This window comes from Hyla sarda, chromosome 1, assembly GCF_029499605.1.
Source record: "Hyla sarda isolate aHylSar1 chromosome 1, aHylSar1.hap1, whole genome shotgun sequence".
In the NCBI taxonomy this organism is placed as follows: domain Eukaryota; kingdom Metazoa; phylum Chordata; class Amphibia; order Anura; family Hylidae; genus Hyla; species Hyla sarda.
The window spans coordinates 129,957,253-129,984,991 of NC_079189.1; the positions used below are offsets into that span (position 1 = coordinate 129,957,253).

The following is a 27,739-nucleotide window of genomic DNA, read 5'->3' on the forward strand; positions in this document are numbered from 1 at the left end:
CCTATTTTTAATATTCAGGGACTCTATAGTAACAGGAACTGTTCCCCAGGACTGGTGCATTGCAAGTGTGGTGTTAATATTTAACAAGGGGTCAAAAGGTGACCTTGGGAATTATAGGCCTGTTAGTTTTACCTTCGTTGTATGTAAATTGTTTGAGGGTTTTCTAAGAGATGCTATTTTGGAGTAAAAATAAATGTATGACTCCATATCAGCATGGCTTTATGAAGGATCGGTCCTTTCAAACTAACCAGATCAGCTTCTATGAGGAGGTGAGCTCCAGTCAGCACATTCAACTATGTAAAACTGTGATGAAAGTATTTTATGCGATTAGTTCATTCATTCAGATCTAGAATGTGTTATCTTAGTGTTCCCTTTATTTTTTTGAGCAGTGTATTTATAAATGACCTTGTAGAGGGGTTGAATAGTAAAGTAGGTTGGAGGTTTGGGCTGAGAAGTGGCAGATGAGGTTCAACACTGTTAAATGTAAGGTTATACACTTGGTCAAAAAAATCTGGTCTGGGATTATGTATTAAATGGGAGCACACTTGGGATGACTGATGTGGAAAAGGACTTAGGAGTCTTAGTTAATAGTAAACTTAGCTGTAGTGACCAGTGTCGGGCAGCTGCTGCCAAGGCAAATAAAATCATGGGGTGCATCAATAGGGGCATAGATGCCCATGACAAAGAAATAATTCTACCACTGTACAAATCACTAGTCAGACCACACATAGAATGCTGTGGCACCCATGAACAAGAATGATATAGTGGAGCAGGTGAGGGTTCAAAGACGGGCAATCAGAGTAATACGGGCAACCAGAAAGGTTACTATGTTACTTGTATATTGCAAAAAAAAAAAAAAAAAAACTATAATTGTTGACTTTAAAGTGGTACTCCGGTGCTAAGACATCTTATCCCCTATCCAAAGGATAGGGGATAAGATGCCTGATCGCGGGGGTCCCGCCGCCGGGGACCCCCAGTGATCTTGCATGCAGCACCCCGTTACAATCAGTACCCGGAGCATATTCGCTCCGGGTCTGATTACTGGCGATCACGGGGGCCGGAGCATTGTGATGACATGGCCCCGCCCTGTGATGTCATGCTATGCCCCCTCAATGCAAGCCTATGGGAGGGGGCGTGACAGCGGCTGAAAAGATGCTATAGATGCTAAGATGCTATAGTACCTTTATCTTCCTACAGTATGCAGATAAATACATCATGGTCTTCTTCTGGCCAGAGGTATGAATTAAAATTTGGTTCGCTCCAAATTTATTTGCGGCGAATATCTATTAAAATGGCTATTTCTGGCCTACAGACAGCCTCAATAGGGGTGTAGAACACTTTGTCTTGCTGTACCATGCATAGGGTGTGTGCTGGCTTAGTGAAATAATACTGTTTTTAAGTATAACATGCAGATTAGAGGCATTGCTATTAGAATCACTGTCATAGAGCGGCACAATGACAGAGTCTGGTGGTATCAGTATAAGGAGACCATATAGTAGCTCAATGACACAGTGTGGAGGTGGCGGCAGCATAAGGAGACCATATAGTTACTGAATGACACACCCTGGAGTTGGCGGCAGCATGAGGAGACCATATAGTGGCAGAATGAGAGCCTGGAGGTGGCAGTATGAGGAGAACAGATGGTGGCAGAATGAGACAGCCTTGAGGTGGCAACAACATGAGGAGAACATATGGTGGCAGTAAGAGACAGCCTGGAGATGGCATCAGCATGAGGAGAATATATGGTGGCAGAATGAGACAGCCTGGAACTGGCATCAGCATGAGGAGAACATATGGTGGCAGTATGAGACAGCCTGGAGCTGGCATCAGCATGGGGAGAATATATGGTGGCAGAATGAGACAGCCTGGAACTGGCATCAGCATGAGGAGAACATATGAACATATGGTGGCAGTATGAGACAGCCTGGAGCTGGCAGCAGCATGAAGAGAACACATGGTGGCAGAATGAGACAGCCTGGAGGTGGCAGCCGCATCAGGAGTCCCTGATGTGACCTGGTGACATAGTGGGGCGGTGGGTGACAATACCAGTACCCAGTGACAAAGGTGGGGGAAAAAAGGAGAACGTGGCATCAGGCGGGTGGCAGGATCAGAATAGTAGCTGAGGCAGGTAGGCAGAAGAAAACTGTCTCTTTTGTAAAAGTGTTAGTGTGCAGGATATGCATTACGTAAAACTTAACTTTTAATAATATTCTTTGGTTAAAAGGTGCCCAATTTTTTTTTAAATAAAACAAAAGGAAAGTTGCGCAAAAACACCATGTGCCACCTATACCACTAAGTATTGATGTGATGCAAAGACCTTTAAAAGGTGGAAGGGAACAAAGTATGGTTCAATGTAATTTGTGGGGGTAAAAACTTCCTCCTACTCTCGCATTATTAATTCCCTTCTTAGCAAGTGTTACTCACCCTAAAAAGGGCGGGGCCAAGCTGGAACCTTTCCCTATTTTCACCTACAAACACTGCCATTTCCCAGGGTTTTTAGGATTGAAATAGGGAGAGGTTGCTGTGTGGGGCTGCCCTTTTTAAGACGAAATGGAACACCACTTAGACGTACGTACGAGGTATGCACTTATGAGGGGAGGACAATGAGCTCCAGTACGTTTAAAACAGTATTTGTCTACAACACCAGCTGGTGTGTACTTTTGTTTCACTTTTCACAGTAACTAGGCCCTTAAGACTTTAACAGGAACAAAATGGTATACCACTTAGATGTAGGTACATGGTATGCACTTATGAGGGGAGTACAATGCGCTCAACTACGCTTAAAACAATATTAGAGTAGAACACCTGCAGTTTTGTAGTTTCATAGTAACTCAGCCCTTAAATGAAAATTGTCAGCTTTCTCCCCCCCACACTAACTAGCAGTACTGGCTGGTAGTGCGGGGGACGCTGATCAGTTTGATGCTTACCGTGCCCGGATCCGCCGTGCCGTTCGGCCCTAATTTTCTATTTTCGGGATATGTTACTGAGGTGCTAACTGGCACCGGCCGGACTAACTGGCACTCTGACATCAGTGCCGCCAGCATCAAACTGATAACCTTCCCCCGCATTACCAGCCAGTACCTCTGGTTAGTGCGGGGGGAGAAAGGTGACAGTTTTCCTTTAAGACTTTAACAGGAACAAAATGGTACACCACCTATGTTCGCACAGGTTACACTTAATAGAGGACAATATGCTCCGATACTCAACCAGTATTAGGCACTAAGGCACTACACCCAAAATTGCACTTTGTCTCTCAATCTTACTCCCTTCCCTATCAGTGATTATAGGCTGGATTTGAGGTTGAGGTGAATCGTTGCTGCAATACACCCACAATTGCACTTTCTCTCTCAATCTCACTCCCTTCCCTATCAGTGATTATAGACTGGATTTGAGGTTGAGGTGAATCATTGCTGTAATACACCCACAATTGCACTCTATCTCTCAATCTCTCTCCCTTCCCAATCAGTGCTTCTAGGCTGGATTTGGGCTTGAGGTGAATCGCTGCTGTAATACACCCACAATTGCACTCTCTCTCAATCTCTCTCCCTTCCCTATCAGTGATTATAAGCTGGATTTGAGGTTGAGGTGAATCGTTGCTGTAATACAGCCACAATTGCACTCTCTCTCTCAATCTCACCCTTCCCTATCAATGCTTCTAGGCTGGATTTGAGCTTGAGGTGAATCACTGCTGCAAAAATGCTTTTCTGTGCAACACACACTGCTGTCTGTCTCTCTTTTCAACACAACGCTGATATGAGTGGCCGCAAGATGGCTGCCGATTACATAGGGCTGTTATATCACAGGGGTGACTGGCTGCTGATAGGCTGCATGCTGCATGTGATTCAGGGTCATCCCGCTTACCCTTGTTCCCGCCTTCCCAGTATTCCTTGCCCCATGTCCTGACATGTGGAGCCACCATCTTAGATGTCCTGGAGCCTGGACCGCACTAAATGGAGTTTAATGAAGTGATTTGTTCAATCGAATCGCTACGATATTCGCATCCGTTGCGAAGTGAATTTTCCTGAAATACGTAACGAATTCGGATTCGTCATGTTCGATTCGCTCATCCCTAGTATGTATCGAATGTTTTTTGTAACTCTTAACAGTTTACAGTAAATTATGACATTGTTTTCACAAGCCAAGTATATGCTATTTACCGGACCAGCCCTTTTTAAGACCATTTTCAGTGTGATTTGGTGTAGTGTTCTCAAAAAGTTTTTACTGTATTCTGTTAGTCACCTTTATGATTCTTTTTAAAATGTTTTAATTAGTCCATAACATTTATAAAAAAAGAAAAATAAAAAATCCCCAAAAAACAAAAACAGAATTTAACATCAATAAAGATGAGCTGCACTACCTGAGCCACTTGTGTGGGTTGTAGACTCCATCTCATGCTACCACTCGAGTTAAAGCACCGCCAGCATTCAAAAGTCACCAACATTTCAGCCAGGAAGCATATGAACTGAGAAGTGGTCAGTGGTCACCACCTGCAGAACCACACTTTTATTGCAAGTGTCTTGCTAATTGCCTATAATTTCCACCTGTTGTCTGTTCCATTTGCACAACAGCATGTGAAATTGATTGTCAATCAGTGTTGCTTCCTGAGTGGACAGTGATTTCACAGAAGTGTGATTGACTTGGAGTTACATTGTGTTGTTTAAGTGTTCCCTTTATTTTTTTTGAGCAGTGTAGGTAATGTGTGTATTTTCTAACAAGTGTATATTCATTTCACGGTGTAATAATGACATATTCCAGACAAGTTTCTTGTTTTTCAGTGAAGACTTTTTGTGAAATACCATTGCACCCTCTAGTGTTCTAAACCTCTAGAATAATTCATTACATGAATTCTAGTCGTAAGTAAATGAGCCAATAGTTTGATTCCTTACTGACTATTTAATGTCATGTGTTGGTTTAGCATAATTGTTTTCTAACTACCTGTTATGTTAATTTGTCTTAAAGGGTAAGCCAGATACTAAAACATGTTCTTTTTTTCCTAAGTTTTTCTATTTTCTCTATTTTTTTTTTTTTTAGTACACTATTATAGGGGCTGCAATCCAGCTTGAGCTGTTTTTAACATAATTTAATGATACGTTTTACTGCAAGCCCCATGAACATGGACTCAATGGAGAAGATGTATTATAATCTTTGTAGAGGAAAAGGGGAGCAGTTGCCCATCAGATCGCTTCTTTCATTTTTCAGTGGCATTTTTAAAAATTAAAGAAGCAATGTGATTGGTTGCTATGGGTCCACTTCTTCTCTGCACAGGTCTGATATATCTACTCCAGTGAATGTCTCCAGACCTTTTTCATTGTCTGGAGATGAATGAATTACTTGGGTTGTTACCAACATCAAGTAAAAATTTCATGCCAATAGTAACTTTGGAAAAAGTAAGAAAAATGGTCATGTGTTCAATCATGACACAGGCCCAAAAATCAAGACACATGTGGTCGCATTATGGTAATAATATAGAGACCTTGACATGCTAGGACATGAGTTAGGTCAAACTGGGTCCTCGCAAAGGGAACCTAGATAGGATCCTTTTAAAGGAGGAAGCAAGAGGGATATTTAGGTTGTCCAGAATGAGTTTAAGTGGGCTCAATGAAGGTTTTTCATTTAGTGCTTCAAAAGAATGTGTTGGGCTATGTTACTAGTAACATAGTAACATGGCCAAGGACTCTTCTGCTGTAGTGAAACATGTTGACGGGGCATCTGATCTCCATGTTTTACAGTGTTAACACATCACCAGTCAAGCATTACTGGTAGTCTGCAGCTGCCAGCATATTTAGGGATAGTGGGGGACAGTAATCATTGCATTTAGAGCAGTTTTGTTGTCTATGTTTGGCACAGTATAAGCACAGTGAAGGATTTTTGCACTCATTTTCAAAAAGACATTTTTCACAATGTTGTCTTGCACTACACCATTTTATCCTTATTACTGTGCAGTGGTAACGTATTTTTTGTTTGCGACTTATGTAAAAAGTTGCTAATTTTTACTCGCAGAGCAAAATCGAGGCTCAACATGATCTAAAAGGAGATGCAAGAAAAACCTTTACACTAAGTCCATGTGACTTTTTGATAAATTTGTTGTGCGAATGTCAAAACCACCATCAGAAAAATGGTGAAGAAAAACAACTACACTATACATCTTTTGATAAATGATTTATATGATGAGAAATAAAAGTTCATGTCTAAACGCCTTAAGGAAATTGGACATAAATGTACAACCTGATGCCATGGTACTTCGTGCACCAGGGCGTAAATTTACATCCTGTGCATCAAGGGAGCACATCAGTAGCTGGGGAACCGCCAGTAATGGTGGACATCAGAGATCCCATGAACCCATCAGATGCTGTGATCAATACTGATCATGGCATCTATGGCGGCTTTGTATGGCTCATCAGATCACCCCCCGGTACAACCGCGGAGATCCAATGAGCCAAGATGGCAGCCAGAGTTCCCCTCAACTGCCTCCAGCCATTCTAATGGGGTTTTCTTCTCTGATCTGCCTTCTAGCAGATCACCGATTATACTGATCAATGATATGCCTATGTATAGCACTGAACAACATTAGCAATCTAATCATGGTCCCCTATGGGGACATAAAAAATGTAAAATAAATGGTAAAAAAAATTATAATGTATATAAGCCCTTCAAAATATAACGTTAATGATCCTGTAAAGTGAATTTGCTGCTTTTTAGCCATATCACATTCCAAAACAATTTTATAAAAAGGGATTAAAAAGTTACATACACACAAGTGGTACTACTGATCAGGGTGCAAAAAAAAAAAAGCCCATATGCATGTGTATTATGGAAAAATAAAAAAGTTATAGGTGGTCAAAATAAGGAAATTTTAAACATACCTAGTTTAACCCCTTAAGGACTCAGCCCATTTTGGCCTTAAGGACTCAGACAATTTAATTTTTACGTTTTTATTTTTTCCTCCTCGCCTTCTAAAAATCATAACTCTTTTATATTTTCATCCACAGACTAGTATGAGGGCTTGTTTTTTGCGCGACCAGTTGTCCTTTGTAATGACATCACTCATTATATCATAAAATGTATGGCGCAACCAAAAAAAACTATTTTTGTGGGGAAATTAAAACGAAAAACGCAATTTTGCTAATTTTGGAAGGTTTTGTTTTCACGCCGTACAATTTCTGGTAAAAATGACATGTGTTCTTTATTCTGAGGGTCAATACGATTAAAATGATACCCATTATTATATACTTTTATATTATTGTTGCGCTTAAAAAAAATCACAAACTTTTTAACCAAATTAGTACGTTTATAATCCCTTTATTTTGATGACCTATAACTTTTTTATTTTTCCGTATAAGCGGCGGTATGGGGGCTCATTTTTTGCGCCATGATCTGTACTTTTTTTTGATACCACATTTGCATATAAAAAACTTTTAATACATTTTTTATAATTTTTTTTTTAATAAAATGTATTAAAAAAGTAGGAATTTTGGACTTTTTAAATTTTTTTTCGTTCACGCCGTTCACCGTACGGGATCATTAACATTTTATTTTAATAGTTCGGACATTTACACACGCGGCGATACCAAATATGTCTATAAAAAATGTTTTTTACGCTTTTTGGGGGTAAAATAGGAAAAAACGGACGTTTTACTTTTTTATTGGGGGAGGGGATTTTTCACTTTTTTTTAACTTTTACATTTTTTTACATTTTTTTTTACACTTGAATAGTCCCCATAGGGGACTATTCATAGCAATACCATGATTGCTAATACTGATCTGTTCTATGTATAGGACATAGAACAGATCAGTATTATCGGTGATCTCCTGCTCTGGTCTGCTCGATCACAGACCAGAGCAGGAGACGCCGGGAGCCGCACGGAGGAAGGAGAGGGGACCTCCGTGCGGCGTTATGAATGATCGGATCCCCGCAGCAGCGCTGCGGGCGATCCGATCGTTCATTTTAATCGCGAACTGCCGCAGATGCCGGGATCTGTATTGATCCCGGCACCTGAGGGGTTAATGGCGGACGCCCGCGAGATCGCGGGCGTCGGCCATTGCCGGCGGGTCCCTGGCTGCGATCAGCAGCCGGGATCAGCCGCGCATGACACGGGCATCGCTCCGATGCCTGCGGTTATGCTTAGGACGTAAATGTACGTCCTGGTGCGTTAAGTACCACCTCACCAGGACGTACATTTACGTCCTGCGTCCTTAAGGGGTTAAAATCAGTTTGTGCTTTTTTAAAAGCAGTACAATAATAAATATAAGTATCATTTTAATTATATTGGCTCACAGAAGAAAAAGAACATGTAATTTTTGCCATAAAGTGTACAGTGTCAAAATAAAACCCTCCAAAATTGGCATGGTAAAATGAGAGTTGTAATTACAAAGTATAATTGGTTCAAGAACTGTAGTGTCCGCTCACCGCCCAAGGCTGACCGCCCACACACCTGTGCTTTACGGACCCGCCGGTCCCGCCCCGGCTCCAACAACACAGCAGAAGTAAAAAGTTGTCCGGCACCAGGTATGTTTAAGATCACTTCTTTATTCATGCCATAGCAAGGTAGCACATATACAGGGTAGAATAATCTGACACATTTCGCTCTCTCTTGAGCTTAAACGTAGACTCTACGTTTAAGCTCAAGAGAGAGCGAAACACGTCAGTTTATTCTACCCTGTATAAGTGCTACCTTGCTATGGCATGAATAAAGAAGTGATCTTAAACATACATGGTGCCGGACAACTTTGTACTTCTAAAGTACAATTGGTGGTGCAAAAAACAAGCCCTCAAATGGGTCTGAAGATGGAAAAATAAAAGAGTTGTGGCTCTTAGAAGAGGAAACAATTAAAATGCAAACATTTAATTGGCTGTGTCCTTAAGGGTTTAAGGGAAGGGGGGTGTTTTACATTTTCAATAGGGGCGTTATGTGGAGCTTTGGGCAATTACATTTAGGTGCCTTCTAAAGTTTTGTACTGACAGAAGAATTGTAAGGGACTACAGCATTGTTAGTATTTTATTATTTGCATTCATTGATTTTCTGTTATATATATTTCACCACTATGTTCTTCAATGCTGTACAATGAATTAAAGGAAAACTGTCAGTAAATTCCCCCTGCACTAACCAGAGGTACTGGCTGGTAGTGCTGGGGAAGCTGATCAATATGTTGCCTATCATGCCCGGTTCCGCCCCCCAATTCGCCCATTATCTTCATTCTTCTGGATATGCAAATGAGCTGCTAACTGGCATGGGCGGGGTTACAAGGCTCATTCTGGCACTCTTACATCAGCGCCGCTCATTCGCATTGCTGTCCAGCTTATGAATATTCATCCCCTCCCTCCGACTCTTTTATATTTCCATCCACAGACGAGTATGAGGGCTTGTTTTTTACCAGTTGTCCTTTGTACTAACATTTACATTTTACCATAAAATGTATGGCAACATTTAAAAAAAATACTATTTGTGTGGGAAAATTGAAAAGAAAATAGCAATTGTGCAAATTTCGGAAGGTTTCGTTTTCACAATATACAATTTATGGTAAAAATTACATGTTTTCTTTATTCTGTGGGTCAATATGGTTAAAATTTTGGCCTTTTTTTCCACTATAGGGGATCAATAGCATTATATTTTGATAGTTCGGACATTTATGCACGTGGCGATATCAAATATGTTTTATAATTTTTTTTTTACACTTTCTATGGGTAAAATGGGAAAAAGGGATGATTTAAATTTTTATTGGGGAAGGGGATTTTTAAATTTTTTTTCCTTTTTTTTTTTTTTTTTTACACTTTAATACCCCCATTTGATTGCCAATGCTGTTCAGTGCATAGGGCATAGCACTGATCAGTATTATCGGTGATCTTCTACTCTGGTCTGCTCGATCTCCAAGCAGAAGACCACTGGAGACGGACAGATGCAGGTGAGGGGACCTCTGTCCGCCATTATGGATGATACGATCCCCGTGGCAGCTCCGCGGGTGTTCCTATCGTTCATTTTACTGATCGCACTGCCGCAGATGCCGTGATCTGAGGGGTTAATGTCGCACATCAGCATGATCGCTGATGTCCGCCAATACCAGCGGTTCCCTGGCTGCTGATAGCAGCCGGGACCTGTCATGCATTACACGAGCACGACTCCGGTGCTTGTGGTCATGTACAGTGGTCATGTACAGGATGTAAATGTACGTCCTGGTGCGTTAAATGGGCACTGTCAGATACAAAAACTTTTTATATGTTTTAAAGCATGTATAACCAATAGGTTTTGCAATTGCTTTCATTAGAAATTTTTCAGTATGTCATACTGAAAAAGTCAGTAAAACTACTGCCCCCCCCCCCTCCCGCCTGCTTGGACACATACTAGTCCTGCTGTGTCCATGCATCATCACCTATGTCATGGACGCACTTCCTTGATTGACAGCTGTTAGCGCAGGGCTCACAGCTGGAGGAAAAATCCTCCCACTGTCAGCTTGTGTCCCGCTACTGTCAGTGAGGACAAGCTGGGAGTTGTAGTTTTGCTAATGCTAGGGGAGATGTGAGCAGACGGCATACTGAGGGAGGGGGTGGAGACCTGCATAGTGAGGCCACGCCCCCTCCCTTTGAGAGGAATTCAGACTAGTGAGCTAAATTAAAAGTGTAATAAAAAATAAATAAAGATGCTAGACACATAAAAATTAGATGTACATGGTCAGGATTAGGTACTGAGTGATACATTTAAAAAAAAAATTGTTTTGTAGGATCTGACATGATATTATGCTCTATACAAGAAATTTGTTTTAACTCACAAATGTGCATTTTTTTGTAGTAACATTTGCAAAAGATAAAACACGTTTTATCTGTCCGAAGAATTAACTAATAAATATGATGTACAAAAGATATCTTGCTTGAGCATCTCTACTTTATAGATAGCTATTAGTTGTAGTAATTGAACACCACACAAATATTATGACGTTGCAATATAGCTGAGGCCAGGTAGATGGCAGCAACGGTCTATAAATCCAGCAGGTGCAGCGCAAACCCTTTGGGTTATTGATGGCTGCTTCTATCTTCACTATTTAATTTCAGATCTGAAAGAATGTAGACAGTGTCATTACAGCACCATAGACAGCTCAATGTGACATTGTAAAATAGTGTAAAATACTGCATCAAATCTGTTCACATGAATGGAGATTGATAAATCATTGTACCTGTAGTTACATGATAATGATGACATATACAGAATTACATCAGTCATTTATGGCTCTGTTCAAACTAGCATCATGGCTATCTGTCTATCTATGTCAATCATCTAATATTCCATTTATTGTCTAATCCACCTCATCTTTACAATATATGATCCTGTGATCCATCTATTACCAACTCTTGTACGTGATATTAATGCATCTGTACATTAAGTTTCATGTTTAAGAATGAGTTCTACCATATTTTATGATCCTAAATAAGCAACAAACCAACTGATTTACATCTTCATACAAAAAGGCATTGACCTTGGACTCTTGTCTCCCACATAATCTGTCATTATCATCCTGACAAATGAGTACAACAAAAACAAGACTGATATGTTATTGTATGATTATTCCCTTTATACATATCTGTAAAACTGATAAAGAATGTTTGCTAGTCTGCCCACTTATATTGTAACAAGCTGTTTTATGGCTTATATTCGTAATCTATTCAGCCCCTTCTTGTTTTTATGTCTATCAATCATCTATGTTTCTTTCTTTCACCCACTTGTTATATATATATATATATATATATATATATATATATATATATATATATATATATATATATATGTTAGACTGATGTCATTTTACACAATACCTAAGTGGGATTTTGGTGATTTTCTATATGTAAGAAGAGCGTATTAATGACAAATTCATCAGTGTTACATCTGTGCTCACAGCAGCATCTCAATACTAATAGTCTATATGTACAACGCATTCACACATGTTTAAATCATCCCCACAGCAAGACACATGCATAGTATTGCTTATTTAATAATCTGCATAAGAATGTTGGGAAGCTTATCTGTATTTCTGGATCATTAGAGAGTGTGAGTTTTTTTCCATTGCATATGGTAAACATTTGCTGTTAATATATATGAAGCAGCCAATGCTATTAATGGTCACTATTTGAAATATATTATATCAAATCAATCAGAAAAATATTAAGTTTCAATGTCACTTAACTATTACTCAAAACACAACCAGAGGAGACATAGGGACAATGCTAACATCTTAGCAGTCAGAGCTAGGGAAAAACATTCTAAACAATATAGTGTTCAAAAGGTTCCAAAATAAAAACAATAAGGCAGACATAAATATGGTATAAAACACCATTTCAGCTTGTCATTGTTCCTGTGTGCTCTGAGGAAATCAACAGTATTAGCTGTTCTGTTTTCCTTTTGCACCAATAGGTGGCAGCAGTCTCCCATCACCTTTTCCGCAGGTGCTGATATTCTAATCTCTTAAAGTGGTATTTTTGGTTTGGTTCTTTGGATGTGAGACAGGGGCAGCAAAGTTAGTCCAGTTACTAATATATTTCCCCAACCTGTGGTTGGTATAGAATTTCTTTGTTTTTCTTTTCCTCAGCGGTCCATTTTTTGCAGCCTACAAAATAAGTGTTGTCTTGGACTTTTCCCAGCTTGCTGTGCAGGCCAAGACAATATGTCACAAGTCATGTTCTGAAAGGGGGCTTGGTTTCTTTGTCTGTTGTGCATGAAGTCAGCTGATGTTACTGGCACACATCATTACAGCACTACAGCTTGTGTGTCAGGTGATCAAAGGGAGTGTGGCTGTGCTGCAATGTGTTAGAGGGAAAAAGTTATCAAAAGCATGACAGCAGCATGATGGGGGACGCAGAACACAGCCATTTACCACCAACACAAGCACAGATCCTTGGCAAGCATGCCCATTACTGTATAACATTATTGCTAAACGTTACTAAAGTTACCTTTTGTTGGATAACCCCTTTAGAAATGTTTTCTGGAATCCCATTTGCCCAGGTAAAATCTGCATTGGATTACAGAAGCAGGCAAATGGTTGATAGTATACAAGTTCCAGTCACATGCTGCAAATTTTTTCACAGCATGTTCGTTCTGTTGTGGATTTGGTATGAATTTGTAATGCAGATATCACCATTTTAAGTGTAGTAAGGGAGAATCTGCAGCAAAATCCACATCAAAATCTGCATGTGATGCAGTCATGAAGTAATATCTGCAGCCCAATTTTTCTCCCACATGTAGTGCTGGCATTACAGTTTGTAATGCCCCAATGATGGGTTTGGCTTTGAGCAAAACTTGGGAGCGAAGTCTAAGTGTTCCCCTGGTTTTAATCCTTTATCCCGCTCCAGTATGTGGAAGATGGTCTTAGCTGTAGGGAAGACACCATGTCGCTACCACAAGTGGTGCCGGTTAAGTGATAGCTGGCCAAGCAGGCTACTACTCCCCAGTGTCAAGCGTCATAGATACAGGCAGGTGGAGTGAGCTGTAGTTAGTTGGAATATGCGCAGCAGCAGAGTCAGATGAGGCAAGACTGATTTGGTGTTTTAGCAAAGCTGAGGTGAATAGCACAGGTGCAGCTAGGTGTAATGAGCGTGCTAGAAGACAGAGGCGTGGTCAAAAATCTGAGTCAAATACTGGAGAAGCAGGCAGGTACCAAGGGGTCAGGCTAGAGGCAGAGTAGTATAAAGGCAATGGTCAGGAACATAGCAGATCAGAACAGCAGAACAGAACCTTTGTGAGAAGACAAGCTACAGTATTGCTCAGGCATCACAGCAAGGGAGAAGCACCCTTAAAAAGGTGGCAGGGATTGGAATGGGAGTGGAATCAAGGACGTACACTGAGCTTTAAAGAGACAGCACGCATGGGGTGCACTTGAAGCAGTTGCCGCCTGTGACAGTACAGGGAAACAAGTCCATAGCCTGCATTGAAGAGGAGGAGGTACGCAGCGGAATGCACGGCATGCTGGTGGCTGCCAACCACTAACATTACACAATTCTGTTTGCTCTATATGCCTATGTACCTGAAGCAGAAATAATTATTTAACTAATGCACAAAAAAGGTCCTGACAGTCCTGTATAAAATCATAACAATAATGATAATAATTTGAGCTCTCATATGCAGATTTGTTTGCTGATATAACCATAATTCTATATAATAAGCATTCTCAATACATCTACAGTATATTTCCCATAACAATCTTCCCCAGACATCTAATTATCCTTTAGTTCTAATTGCTACATCAGTAGGAGGTGCAGTTGATCTTGTGTGCTCAGGATACAGAATATGTTTTCAGTATTGAATTATAGGTTTGAAACAATTTGCGGAGTCTAACACTTTCACAGATGACACAAGGTCACCTTCACTTGTAGATTTAATCACCAACTCAGAAAAAAGGAATTTATGTTACTGTTTAAACTATGGAATGTTTCCCCCCAAAGAATAGGTTCAGACAGGATGTGAACAAGTCTCAGGACTAGCAGCATTAGTAATGCAATGTTTAGATCCAGGGACTTGTTTGACTGCCACTACGGGGTCAGAAAGTATTGCATGTTTTCTACTTTATTGAAAAACCAGTATGCTGTTTTCCGCCATCCTCTGCATCAGCCAGATTTTGGTGATGGCAGGTTAAATTTGATGTGTTACATCTTTTATTTATCATGGCAATTAAAGTGTTGATCTGACATCCAAACATTATACACAGGTTTATAGATGCTGTTTGTTGTCCCTAGATGTTGATACATTGCCATCACTTTTTTCCTGTCTGATGTTTTGTTACTTTGGCTAATAGCCTATTGATTTATACTGTCTCTCTATGTCACAATAGAAAAGCTTCAGTAAATGATAACCATGTTATAATCCTCTCTAAACTTTTTTGGCTCTGGGCACCTCTCGGAAATGTTTTTTCAATGGGGCACCCCTATAATTTGCGCTGCACAACACATTGATAAGAAATGCACAACACCTACATATCTGTAGGCCAGTAATATATCTGTCCGTCCGTTTGCTGTCTGGGCATGCTGGGTAGTTTTGCAACATCTAGAGGGCCACAGTTTGGACATAACTGCTGTAGGCTATGTATATTACAGTGCTGCTATACGCAGCAACTCACAGATGACATCTTTTGATCCTGTGATAAAAGTCATTCACTTTTTCAGCCATAACTCTTCACCACAGAACCTGCAATACAAAAATTTTACGCTCTACACCTTTCCATCATCAGCCTCCCCTTTTTATTCAAATGCCCCCAGACTCCTACACACACAATGACACTCTCCTCACCCACACACAATGCCTCCAGCATCACCCAAATGCCTCCAGCCTCACCCACACTTAATGCCTCCAGCCTCACCCACACACATTGCCTCCAGCATCACCCAAATGCCTCCAGCCTCACCCACACTTAATGCATCCAGCCTCACCCACACACAATGCCTTTGGCCTCACTCAAATGCCTCCAGTCTCATCCACACATAATGCTTCCTGCCTCACCCACATACAATGCCTCCAGCCTCACACACAATGCCTTGATTTCTTCGAGCCATAACTCATCACTGCAGAACCTGCAACACAAAAATTTTAGGCTCCACACTTTTCCAGCATTAGCCTCCCCTTTTTCTTCAAATGTCTCCAGACTCCTACACACAGAATGATTTCAGCCTCACCCACACACAATGCCTCCAGCCTCACACACACTCAGTGCCTCCAGCCTCATCTACATACAATGCCTCAAGCCTCGCCCACACACAATGCCTCCAGCCTCACCTACAAATAATGCTTCAAGCCTCACCCAAATGCCTTCAGCTTTACCCACACACAATGCCTCCAGTGTGTAAGCAGGTATCTTGGCCGCAGTTTCACCTCTTTTACAGGTGTAGAGGAGTAAAGATGTGTATAGGTGTAAATGGGGTGTAGAAAGGTTTACGTACGTGACAGGTGTAGAGGATTGTACATGGGTGACAGAGGGGTGTATAGAGGTGTACATGGGTGACAGAGGTGTAGTGGGGGATATAGGGGTGACAGAGGTGTGGAGGAGGGGTGTAGAGAGATGTACATGGTGACAGAGGGGTCTAGGGGATTACAGGGGTGACAGGGGTGTAAAGTGTAAAGGGGTGTATGTGTGAAAGAGTGTACTTGGGTGGCAGAGGAGTGTAAATGGGGTGTATGTGTGGAAGAGGGGTGTACATGGGTGTAGAAGGGTGTAAATGGGTGACAGATGGGTGTAGAGGAGTGACAGAGGGGTGCAAAGTGGTGCACATGTGTGATAGTGGGGTTTACATGGGTGAAAGAGGGGTGTAGAGGGGTGTACATGGATGACAGTGGGGTGTAGAGGAGTGACAAAGGGGTAAAGAGGAGTGTACATGGGTAACAGAGGGGTTTAGTGTGTGACAGCGGGGTGTACATGGGTGACAGAGGGGTGTAGAAGGGGACAGAGGGATGTAGAGGAGGTGGACGGGGGCGATGAATGGGTGATGGGGTGACAGGAGTGTAAAGGGGGTGGACGGAAGTGACAGAGGTGGACAGGGTGACAGGGGTGAACTTGGGTAACAGATAGTGATTGGGGTGACAGAAGGGTAGACAAGGGTGACATGGGTGTAGAGAGGTCACAGAGGGGGACAGAGGGTGAACAGGTGATGGAGTGACAAAGGTGTCAGAGGGGTGGACAGTGGGATGGACTGGGTTGGACAAGGGGGTGGACAGGAGTGGAGGGGGGGTTGAACGGGGGTGACAGATGGGTGGACTTGGGTGACAGAGGAGTGGATGGGGTGGACATGGGTGATAGGGTGATGGAAAGGGGTGACAGAGGGGTGGACAGGGGTGACATGAAGGTGCACATAGGTGACAGGGGTGTAGAAAGGTCATAGACCGGTGACAGAGAGGTATAGAGGAGGTGGTAAGGGGGGTGAAGGGATGACAGAGGTGTGAGAGGGGAATGGACTGGCGTGGATGGGGAGTGTTGGACAGGGGTGACTGATGGCTGTACTGCAGTGACAAATGGGTGAAAAGGAGTGACAGAGGGGTTGACAGGGTGACAAAGAGGTGGACTGGGGTCACAGGTGTGACAGGGGTATGGTCAGGTGTGACACAGTCCTGACCTCAGTATCTGAGGAAAGGGATTTAGGAGTAATTATTTCCGAAAACTTAAAGGTAGGAAGACAATGTAATAGAGCAGCAGGTAATGCTAGCAGAATGCTTGGATGTATAGGGAGAGGTATAAGCAGTAGAAAGAGAGAAGTGCTCATGCCGCTGTACAGAACACTGGTGAGGCCTCACTTGGAGTATTGTGCACAGTACTGAAGGCCATATCTCCAGAAGGATATATGGGGAGATTTATCAAAATCTGTGCAAAGCAAAAGTTGCCCAGTTGCCCATAGCAACCAATCAGATAGCTTTTTTCATTTTGCAGAAGCAACTCTCAACTCTCTATGGGCAACTCTGCAACTTTTTCTCTGCACAGGTTTCGATAAATCTTCCCTACAGATACTCTAGAGAGAGTTCAGAGAAGAGCTAATAAACTAGTACATGGACTGCAGGATAACACTTACCAGGGAAGGTTAAAGGACCTTAACATGTATAGATAGGAAGAAAGAAGAGACAGAGGGGATATGATAGAAACTTTTAAATACATAAAGGGAATCAACACGGTAAAGGAGGAGAGCATATTTAAAAGAAGAAAAACTATCACAAGAGGACATTGGTTTAAATTAGAGGGGCAAAGGTTTATGCAGTAATATCAGGAAGTATTACTTTACTGAGAGAGTAGTGGATACATGGAATTGCCTTCCTGCAGAAGTGGTCGCTGCAAATACAGTGAAGTAGTTTAACCCCTTAAGGACCAAGGGCGTACAGGTACGCTCTTGGTCCTGCTCTCCTGATATAACGCGGGGTTACACAGTAACCCCGCATCATATCACGGCGGGCCCGGCGTCATAGTGAAGCCGGGACCCACCTCTAATAGCGTGCAGTGCCGATCGCGGCGCCGCGCACTATTAACCCTTTAGCCGCGCGCTCAGAGCTGAGCCGCGTGGCTAAAAGTGAAACCGAAAGTGGCCGGCTAGCTCAGTCGGGCTGTTCGGGATAGCCGCGGCTAATCGCAGCATCCCGAACAGCTGACAGGACAGCGGGAGGGCACCTACATGCCTCCTCGCTGTCCGATCGCCGAATGACTGCTCAGTGCCTGAGATCCAGGCATGAGCAGTCATGCGGCAGAATCGTTGATCACTGGTTTCTTATGAGAAACCAGTAATCAATGATGAAGATCAGTGTGTGCAGTGTTATAGGTCCCTATGGGACCTATAACACTGCAAAAAAAAAGTGGAAAAAAAAAGTGAATAAAGATCATTTAACTCCTCCCCTATTAAAAGTTTGAATCACCCCCCTTTTCCAATAAAAAAAAAAAAAACTGTGTAAATAAAAATAAAAATAAACATATATGATATCACGGCATGCGGCAATGTCCGAATTATAAAAATATATTATTAATTAAACCGCTCGGTCAATGGCGTGCGCGCAAAAAAATTCCAAAGTCCAAAATAGTGCATTTTTGTTCACTTTTTATATAATTTAAAAATGAATAAAAAGTCCTATCAATGCAAAAATGGTACCGTTAAAAACTTCAGATCACGGCACAAAAAATTAGCTCTCATACCGCCCCATACATGGAAAAATAAAAAAGTTATAGGGGTCAGAAGATGACAATTTTAAACGTATTAATTTTCCTGCATGTAGTTATGATTTTTTCCAGAAGTCCGACAAAATCAAACCTATATAAGTAGGGTATCATTTTAATCGTATGGACCTACAGAATAAAGATAAGGTGTCATTTTTACCGAAAAATGTACTACGTAGAAACGAAAGTCCCCAAAAGTTACAAAACAGCGTTTTTTTTTTCAATTTTGTCGCACAATGATTTTTTTTTCTGTTTCACCGTAGATTTTGGGGCAAAATGACTGATGTCATTACAAAGTAGAATTGGTGGCGCAAAAAATAAGCCATCATATGGATTTTTAGGTGCAAAATTGAAAGAGTTATGATTTTTTAAAGGCAAGGAGCAAAAAACGAAAATGCAAAAACGGAAAAAACCCCGGTCCTTAAGGGGTTAAACAAGCATGGGATAAGCATAAGGCTATCCTTCATATAAGATAGGGCCAGGGACTATTGATAGTATTCAGATTATTGGGCAGACTAGATGGGCCAAATGGTTCTTATCTGCCGACACATCCTATGTTTCTATGTAATTAATATATAATTAAATAAATAAATACATAAACAAATAAGGAAATACATTAATTAATTAATAAAAGCTCTAGAGTATAGGAAAACCGGGAGGAGAGATGTAGCTGGAGTTCCCCTGCCTTTCTGTAAAACTTCAATCTGTGGGGGAAAATCAACTGGATATGTGGTGAGCCAAAGCAGAACACCAGGAATTGCTTATCCAGTAAACCATTTTTACACTGTCTCTCAGTGTCCATGCAAGCTATATATATCCCCAGTGTAAATCTCTCGCAGACCATCTTATCACATACAACAAACCCAACATATACCACCAGAACAAAGTCTGTTGGGTAATTTGAGTCAAAATAATTTCAGGAGTTTTTCTGCTGCATACGGTATACACACTTGAATGCTGGAAAATTTCTCATGGGCCCATGGCCTTTATATGAATTGCACAGGATCAACTGCAACTGATTTCATGCATAATAAAAATAGTGTTGAGTGGGAATATCGGCACTTCGCATTTTCTCGAATATTTAGAATATAACGATATATATTCATTATGACGAATATTCAGATTTTTTTTTGATTCACAGAACACATTACAATGATGAGTACTGTGTAAATAAAAAGTGATCATCCCTCCCTGCTTCCAGCTTGTGGTCCAAAAGAAGGCTCCAATATTATTTACTGTGTGAGTCAGTGTGGAGCGTGAATATTTTGTATCTGCGAATATGCAAAAATTTGCGAATATCAGCACTTCCAGAGCACACTGATCCCTCCCTTCTTTTAGCTTGTGGGCCAATGAGAAGGATGAATATACAGTTGTCAGAGGTTAGCAACCAACAGGAAAGTAGTTAGTTGAAAAGTACAATCGCGCATGCGCACTTTGCAAATTTCATTACAAAATTTGCATGGAAAAAAAGTGAACGAATATGCGAAATTCGCAAACATAGGACGAATATCAGTCCATATATTCGCAAAATATCATAAATTTTAAAATGGTCTATGCCGCTCATCAGTAAATAAAAAAAATATATATATATTAAGAAAAATACACTTGATAATCTCAAGTATTATTAAACTATTATCCTTTTTTATTTCAGTGGGAAAAACTACAGATGACCAAAAGTGAAAGGAGGAAAATTGTTTGTTCGGTAACTTTTCACATAATTGCCATTACATGCGTAGTTTGGTCTCTTTATGTGCTTATTGACCGGACGGCAGAGGAAATCAGGCAAGGGAATGACAATGGTAAGACCTTATATCTGTATAATTTATCATTTTTAATATACTGGCTAAGCAAATTGTGTCAAAATTCTATGAGAATTTGTGGGAAATTAGTGGGGTATGTTGTGTATATGCCAGATCTAATGTTTTTAAAACACTATTTACATTTATTTGAACACTTTTTATAACTATTTGTAAACAGAGTTTTGACTAAGGCAGGTCATACATTTTGCCAAATTGACTACAGATGTAATCCATTTTTGGCCTAAATTATTTGTATATACTGTAGGTCTGGCGAGCAAGAGGTATCGCAACGAAAAGTCTCTAGCTCATGCATTTTACACCACTATTGATAAATCTCCCCTTATCTGCTCAGTCAGTTTTCTTCAATAATTGAAACAGATTTATCAATTTATTGACAGCAGTTTTCTGCTGTAAATACACTTAAAGGCTACAGACACCTTTGCACTGATTTGTTTTTTTATTGTTTTCTTAAAGGAAAAAAAAAAACTACTTTACAACTAAATAGTCTTTATTGAAAATTTCCTACCAAGTGCTATTAGATGATATTATGTTATCTAAGTTAAAGATAACAGCAGGGAAAGTTTAAGACCAGATAGAAGACAGGGGTAAAAAAAACAAGGAAAGAAAGAGAAGAGCAAGCAGTCTGCTGAAAGGGTTATCCAACAAACATAATAAAAAAACCAACTCAGATCAGCATAGGACATTAACCTTGCGTCTATTATTTTACTGTGACCTTTGTATTTCCTGTATGTGGCGCTAATAAACCTTTTTTTTCCCTCCTGCTTGTTCCCTTCCCTGCACACTGTCCTTAAACTGCAGGTCCCAGCATTCTTTGCTCCCGCTATGTGCTCACTTCCTCCTAACTGCCGTTTTCTGCCCCAGTCACCTGACCAGCCCCAGCACTCGGAATGTTACTAAGCAACCATTCCCATCTTGCTTTCATCTACTGTACTATATAGCAATGACTCACAAAATGGGTGCATCCATCTACAAAACTACAACTCCCAGCATGGCCAAAAAGTCAAAGTCCATCTGTGCATGCGTGGAGTTGAAGTTTTAAAGTTTTTAAACAACTGAAGGCACCCCTTTTGGGAAACACTGCCACATAGTATATATATATACATATATATATATATATATATATATATATATATATATATATATATATATATAAATAAAGCAAATAGGGGAACCAGCACTGGATGACTTCTGGGGATGTGCCCGTAATCCACCCGAACACCAAACCCGGGTACACTTCACACTATCCCTCTGTAGGAAACAGCAGCTATCACCAGGTCCGGTATATAAGCAAACTGATTTTTATTGCACCAAAGCAAGTACAGCAGCAACGTTCCGGCTAAAATTAAGCCTTTCTCATGCTTGAGAAAGGCCTACTTTTAGCCGAAACATTGCTGCTGTACTTGCTTTGATGCAATAAAAATCCGTTTGCTTATATACCGGACCTGGTGATTGCTGCTGTTTCCTACAGAGGGATAGTATATATATATATATATATATATATATATATATATATATATATATATATATAATCAGTGTTTCCCAACCAGGGTGCCTCCAGCTGTTGCAAAACTAAAACTCCCAGCATGCCTTGGCAACCACCGTTTTAAACCACTGTGCAATGGTCTACAAACTATGCCCCTGCATATGTTGCACAACTACAACTCCCAGCATGCCAAGACAGTCCATGCATGTTTGGAGTTGTAATTCTGCAACATTTGGCCCTTCTCATGTTGCCAAACTACAACTCCCAACATGCTTGCACACTGTGTACATGCTGGGAGTTGTAGTATTGCAACATCTGGAGGGCAAAAGTTTGTTGACCACTACACAGTGGTCTTCAAACTGTTGCCCTCCAGATGTTGCATAAAGAAAACTGTCAGCATACACTTCAGCTATCAATGCATGCTGGGAGTTTTAGATTTGCAACATCTGGAGGGCAACAGTTTGAAGACCACTGTGCAGTGGTCTACAAAATGTACTCTTCCAGATGTTCCAAAACTACAATTCCCAGCATGCTGGGAGTTGTAATTCGGCAACATCTGGCCCTTCACATGTTGCCGAACTACAACTCCCAGCATGCCTTGACAGTCTGGGCATGCTGGGAATTGCAGTTTTGCAAGATCTGAAAGGCCACAGTTTGGAGACCACTAGAGTGTGGTTTCCAAAATGAGCCCTTTCAGCTGTTGCATAACTACAACTCTCAGCATGCCCTTCGGCTGTCAGTGTATGCTGGGAGTTGTAGTTAAAAAAAAAAATTAGGTAGGCAGCAGTTCCCCCACATTAGCGGCATAGTTTCCCCCCATTAGGTAGCATAGATACCCCACATTAGGAGCATGGTTTCCCCACGTTAGGTAGCATAGATTCCCCAAATCAGGAGCATAGTTTCCCCACATTAGGTAGTATAGTTTCCCCATATTAGGAGCATAGTTTCCCCCACATTATGAGCAAATTTTCCCCACATTAGGAGCATAGTTTCCCCACGTTAGGTAGCATAGATTCCCCACATTAGGAGCATAGTTTCCCCACATTAGGTAGTATAGTTTCCCCGCATTAGGTTGCATAGTTTTCCCACATTAGGAGAATAGTTTCCCCACGTTAGGTAGCATAGATTCCCCACATTAGAAGCAAAGTTTCCCCCACATTATGAGCATATTTTCCCCACATTGGAAGCATAGTTTCTCCACGTTAGGTAACATAGATTCCCCACATTAGGAGCATAGTTTCCCCACATTAGGTAGTATAGTTTTCCCACATTAGGAGCATAGTTTCCCCACATTAGGTAGCATAGATTCTGCACATTAGGAGTGTAGTTTCACCCCCCCACACGCACACACAGACACACACACAGAGAGACACACACACTCACCTGGCCTGCGTGGCATGACGAGTGACGTCACTGACGTTCAGGCCCGGTGAGCGGTGCAGCAGGGGAGCTGTAGCAGGGGAGCTGTAGCAGGGGACCCTGAACTGTAACAGGGGAATGGGAGCTGTAGCAGGAGAGCGAGAGCTTTAGCAGGGGAGCGGGAGCTGCAAAGAAAAAAAAAATTGAAAAAAAAAACAGAAAGTCATACCACCACTATTACTGCTCCTGTCAGTGTGACTGCCGTGGCTCACCCGAGTTTCTGCGGCCACTCATCTCCCTCCTCAGCGCTCCAGGGCAGTCATCAGTGTCGGGAGTGTAAGGGTGCATTCACACTGAGTAATTCAAGAGTAATTTTCTTGCGTAATTCCTCCTGATTTCTCCGCTAGTGACAATTGAACATCTTCCCCTTCCATTGACTTTAATGTATTTTACGCTCTTCAGTTCACACTGCAGAAATTACCCTCGCGGAATTCTGCAGCGGAATTCCTTTCCACTTGAAGAAAGGACATGTTCATTCTTGATGCGGAATCCGCGAGCAGAAATCAATTGAAGTCAATGGTAAAAAAAAATTCTGCCCTACATCATTTACGCTCGGAATTTCACGGGCAATTCGCGGGCAATTTGCGCGCAATTTGCGTGGAATTCGCGCACAATTTGCACAGAAATGGCTGAAAAACCCTTCACTTCTTTCTCCCCCATGTCCGCACGGAATTGCGCGCAAATTTCCCGTGATTTTTGCACGAAATTTTTTTTATTTTTTCCGCCCGTAAATTTTTCGGCGTGAATTACTTTTCATTTACTCCGTGTGAACGCACCCTAAGGGACCAGACACGCTGCCTCACAGGTGTTGCTAGGCAGAAGAAGTCTCCCGCTCTCCCCTGCAGATGGAGAGTCAGGTGGTCGACTCAGCAGTTGAGTCATGTGATCTCCATCTCAAAAGATGAGGGCTGTAGGAGGAGGGACAGCCGCCGAGACGGAGATGCCAGAACAGGGAGTCAAAAAAAGGTTTTGATGACATTTCCCAATAGGAATAGTGGTGGAAGGAGTGTACATTTTTTATGGATGTTTATTGCAAAAATAAAAAACTATGAAGGAGGAAAATAATAATAGATAAAACATTTTTTTTAACTGAATTACCCCTTTAAGAGAAAATTATAAAGGATTTGTACAAGTATATAGAGAGAATAAGGCTCACTAATACAGCACGTTGTAGAGGCTGCATAAGCAAAAGCAAACTTTGTAATAAAGATGAAGAAAAAATTTTGCACCATAATAAGCACAAAGCAAGAATAAAATACAATGCTTTTCAAAAGGTGTTCTTAACCTACTGTATAGGGGAGAACCTCCAAACAACCAACATACATGTTGTGTGTCAGATTTATTGTGTGTATTTCCTACTGTACGTTAGACAAACTTTATGAAGCCTTGTACCATATTGACTTCTATTAAAGGGAGTGTGTCATCAGAAAATGACCTAATGTTTACATTTTTGGTGTTTTTTCTCTACATTTTTCATGTTACTATATGTGTTATGAAGTAATCTTGAAATCTTTTTTTTTTTTTTTTGTATACTGAAGCAGCGAAGAAAACCCATTGTTATTATTCTGGGGTCAGAAGGTCGGAACACTGTTCACAATTCCACTTATTGTTGTAGTCCTGCCGACTATACTTGTTGTCGTTTTGAGGATTAGACTGCGCAATTACAGAAACAAAGATGACCCCTTAGGCATAAGCTACATTATTAGGACCAAAATAAGTCTGCAAAAAACCCAAAACACTGATTAAGTTTTTTACAACTATAAAATGATTGTACAAGATATTTTGACAGCAAATGTTCACAAGTGATCAAGATGAATATGAAAAGAATGAGAACAAAATCATTGATACATTTGTGAAGAAAGGGTACAGTAAGAAAGGTGACAGTTATACGAATAGGTGACAAAGTGGGAAAAAACCTGAGAGAAATCTACAGGATAAAGAAACAAAAAAGTCTAAAAGAAAACAAAAGAATGAGTGAACAATGTACATAAGTCGCTATGATAAAAGATCAATTATGATTCAACAGACCATTAAAAAGTATTGAAAATTATTAACAGCTGATCGAAAATTTTAAAATGTATTTAAGGAACTCCCCATGTTTGTTTTTAAAAAGGTTAAAGGACAACTGCAGCGCTATCAAATTAGGGCCCAAATGTAATAATAACACAAGTTATATAAGTTTCTAAATGGGATCCATTACCTGGCTGGTCCCATTTCTCTGCTATGCCGCCACCGGAAGTTATCTCCTGGTCCCCTAACGCGCGTAGCGTCTACCTATTATTCTCTATGGAGCCGCCATCTTGGTCGACGCTACGTTACAAATGCCCATAATGCGCCGGGGGATTGCTTCACTCCTCCTGCAAAGTTTTCCGAAGCTAGAGCGGGGAGGAGCGGGGAGGAGTGAAGGCAGAGGCCGAGATCGCACGTCTGCAGGACATAAGCCACGCCCCTTGGGTTCGGAAATCTCACTTCACACCCCCCGCTCTTACATTACACAAGAAGCAGGGGGAGAGCGGGGACATATACAGCTCTGTACACAGCTCCATCCCCCGTACACAGCTCGGTACAAAGCTCCATCACCCGCACACAAGCTCGGTACACAGCTCCATCCCCTCCCCCTGCTCTGTCTCCCCAGAACCTCATCTACCACAGGGAGATTGCAAGTTTGCACGGGGAAAACACAGAGCGGGGGAGGGGAGAGAGGACGTCCGTGCAGAGCTCCTTCACCTTCATAATGATGTGTGAGGAGGACAGACTGCACTGCACGGGGCTGAGGATTTCTGTGTGTGAGGAGGACAGACTGCACTGCACGGGGCTGAGGATTTCTGTGTGTGAGGAGGACAGACTGCACGGGGCTGAGGATTTCTGTGTGTGAGGAGGACAGACTGCACTGCACGGGGCTGAGGATTTCTGTGTGTGAAGGAGACACAGACTGCAGGGGAACAAATATCATGTAACTGTGGATGAATTCTATGTGTGAGGGGGGGGGGGGACTCCTGCATGACACATGCTGGGAGTTGTAGTCCCTGTTATGTGTGTGTATGCCAGTGTTTCCCAACCAGGGAATGCTGGGAGTAGTAGTTTTGCAACATCTGGAGGCACCCTGGTTGGGAAACACTGGTGTATAGACTACAACCCGCAGGAGACTACTGAGATACAATATAGGTGTTTGTGAACTACAACTCCCAGGAGGCTACTGAGATACAATAGAGGTGTTGGTGAACTACAACTCCCAGGAGACTACTAAGATACAATAGAGGTGTTGGTGAACTACAACTCCCAGGAGGCTACTGAGATACAATAGAGGTGTTGATGAACTACAACTCCCAGGAGACTACTAAGATACAATAGAGGTGTTGGTGAACTACAGCTCCCAGGAGACTACTAAGATACAATAGAGGTGTTGGTGAACTACAACTCCCAGGAGACTGCAGAGATACAATATAAGTGTTGGTGTTGTAGTTCACCAACACCTATATTGTATCAGTATTCTCCTGGGAGTTGTAGTTCACCAACACCTCAATTGTATCTCTGTAGTCTCCTGGGGGTTGTAGTACACCAACACTTCTATTGTATCTCAGTAGTCTCCTGGGAGTTGTAGTTCACCAACACCTATATTGTATCTTAGTAGTCTCCTTGGAGTTGTAGTTCACCAACACCTATATTGTATCTCAGTAGTCTCCTGGGAGTTGTAGTTCACCAACACCTCTATTGTTTCTTAGTAGTCTCCTGGGGGTTGTAGTTCACCAACACCTATATTGTATCTCAGTAGTCTCCTGGGGGTTGTAGTTCATACACCAGTGTTTCCCAGTGTGAAACACTGGCATACACACACATAACAGGGACTACAACTCCCAGCATGTGTCATTCAGGAGTGTCCCCCCCCCCCCCCACACACACACACACATAGAAATTATCCCCAGTATGATATTTCTTCCCCTGCAGTCAGGAAGATAGAAATTCCTGGTAACCAATAAAAAGGAAACATTTCCATGTCTTTTGTGTTCTCAATGTAGTAGTATAGTGAAAGGTGATAGTATTTATCAGCACAAAAGGTCACAAAATTCAGATAAAAGGTTTCCATACTTGTCTTAGCACCAGTGTTATTTACCTTTTGAAATGCCCATGCGGCAAAGTGGACGTCAGACTGCGCATAAAATTAAAGTTTGAGTGGGAAAACACAAATCGGTTATTCGTAGGCATTTACAGAGTGATGGTAAGACAGAGCTGGAAACGCAATATGGCGCTGCATTTCAGAAGCTGTGGACATCAGATCTGGACATCAGAAAATGTTGACTATAGAGCAAATAAGGAAGACAATAGAAGAAGTTTATTTAGTTGTGAGGCATTTTGGATTACGGAGTAGGAG

The 27,739-nt window shown here is 41.5% G+C and overlaps 1 protein-coding gene across 2 annotated transcripts in view; it reads left to right on the forward strand.

The window, feature by feature from the left end:
* The window catches only part of MARCHF1 (membrane associated ring-CH-type finger 1), a 383,459-nt gene that overhangs the window by 175,200 nt on the left and 180,520 nt on the right, over positions 1-27,739 (forward strand). For both annotated transcript variants that reach the window (XR_008889453.1, XM_056561343.1), the window contains exon 5: positions 20,300-20,447. Coding sequence is in view for 1 of the 2 variants with exons in the window: in XM_056561343.1 (XP_056417318.1) it covers positions 20,300-20,447 (148 nt within the window). In the remaining variant the exon portion in view is untranslated. The remainder of the gene's footprint in view (positions 1-20,299; positions 20,448-27,739) is intronic.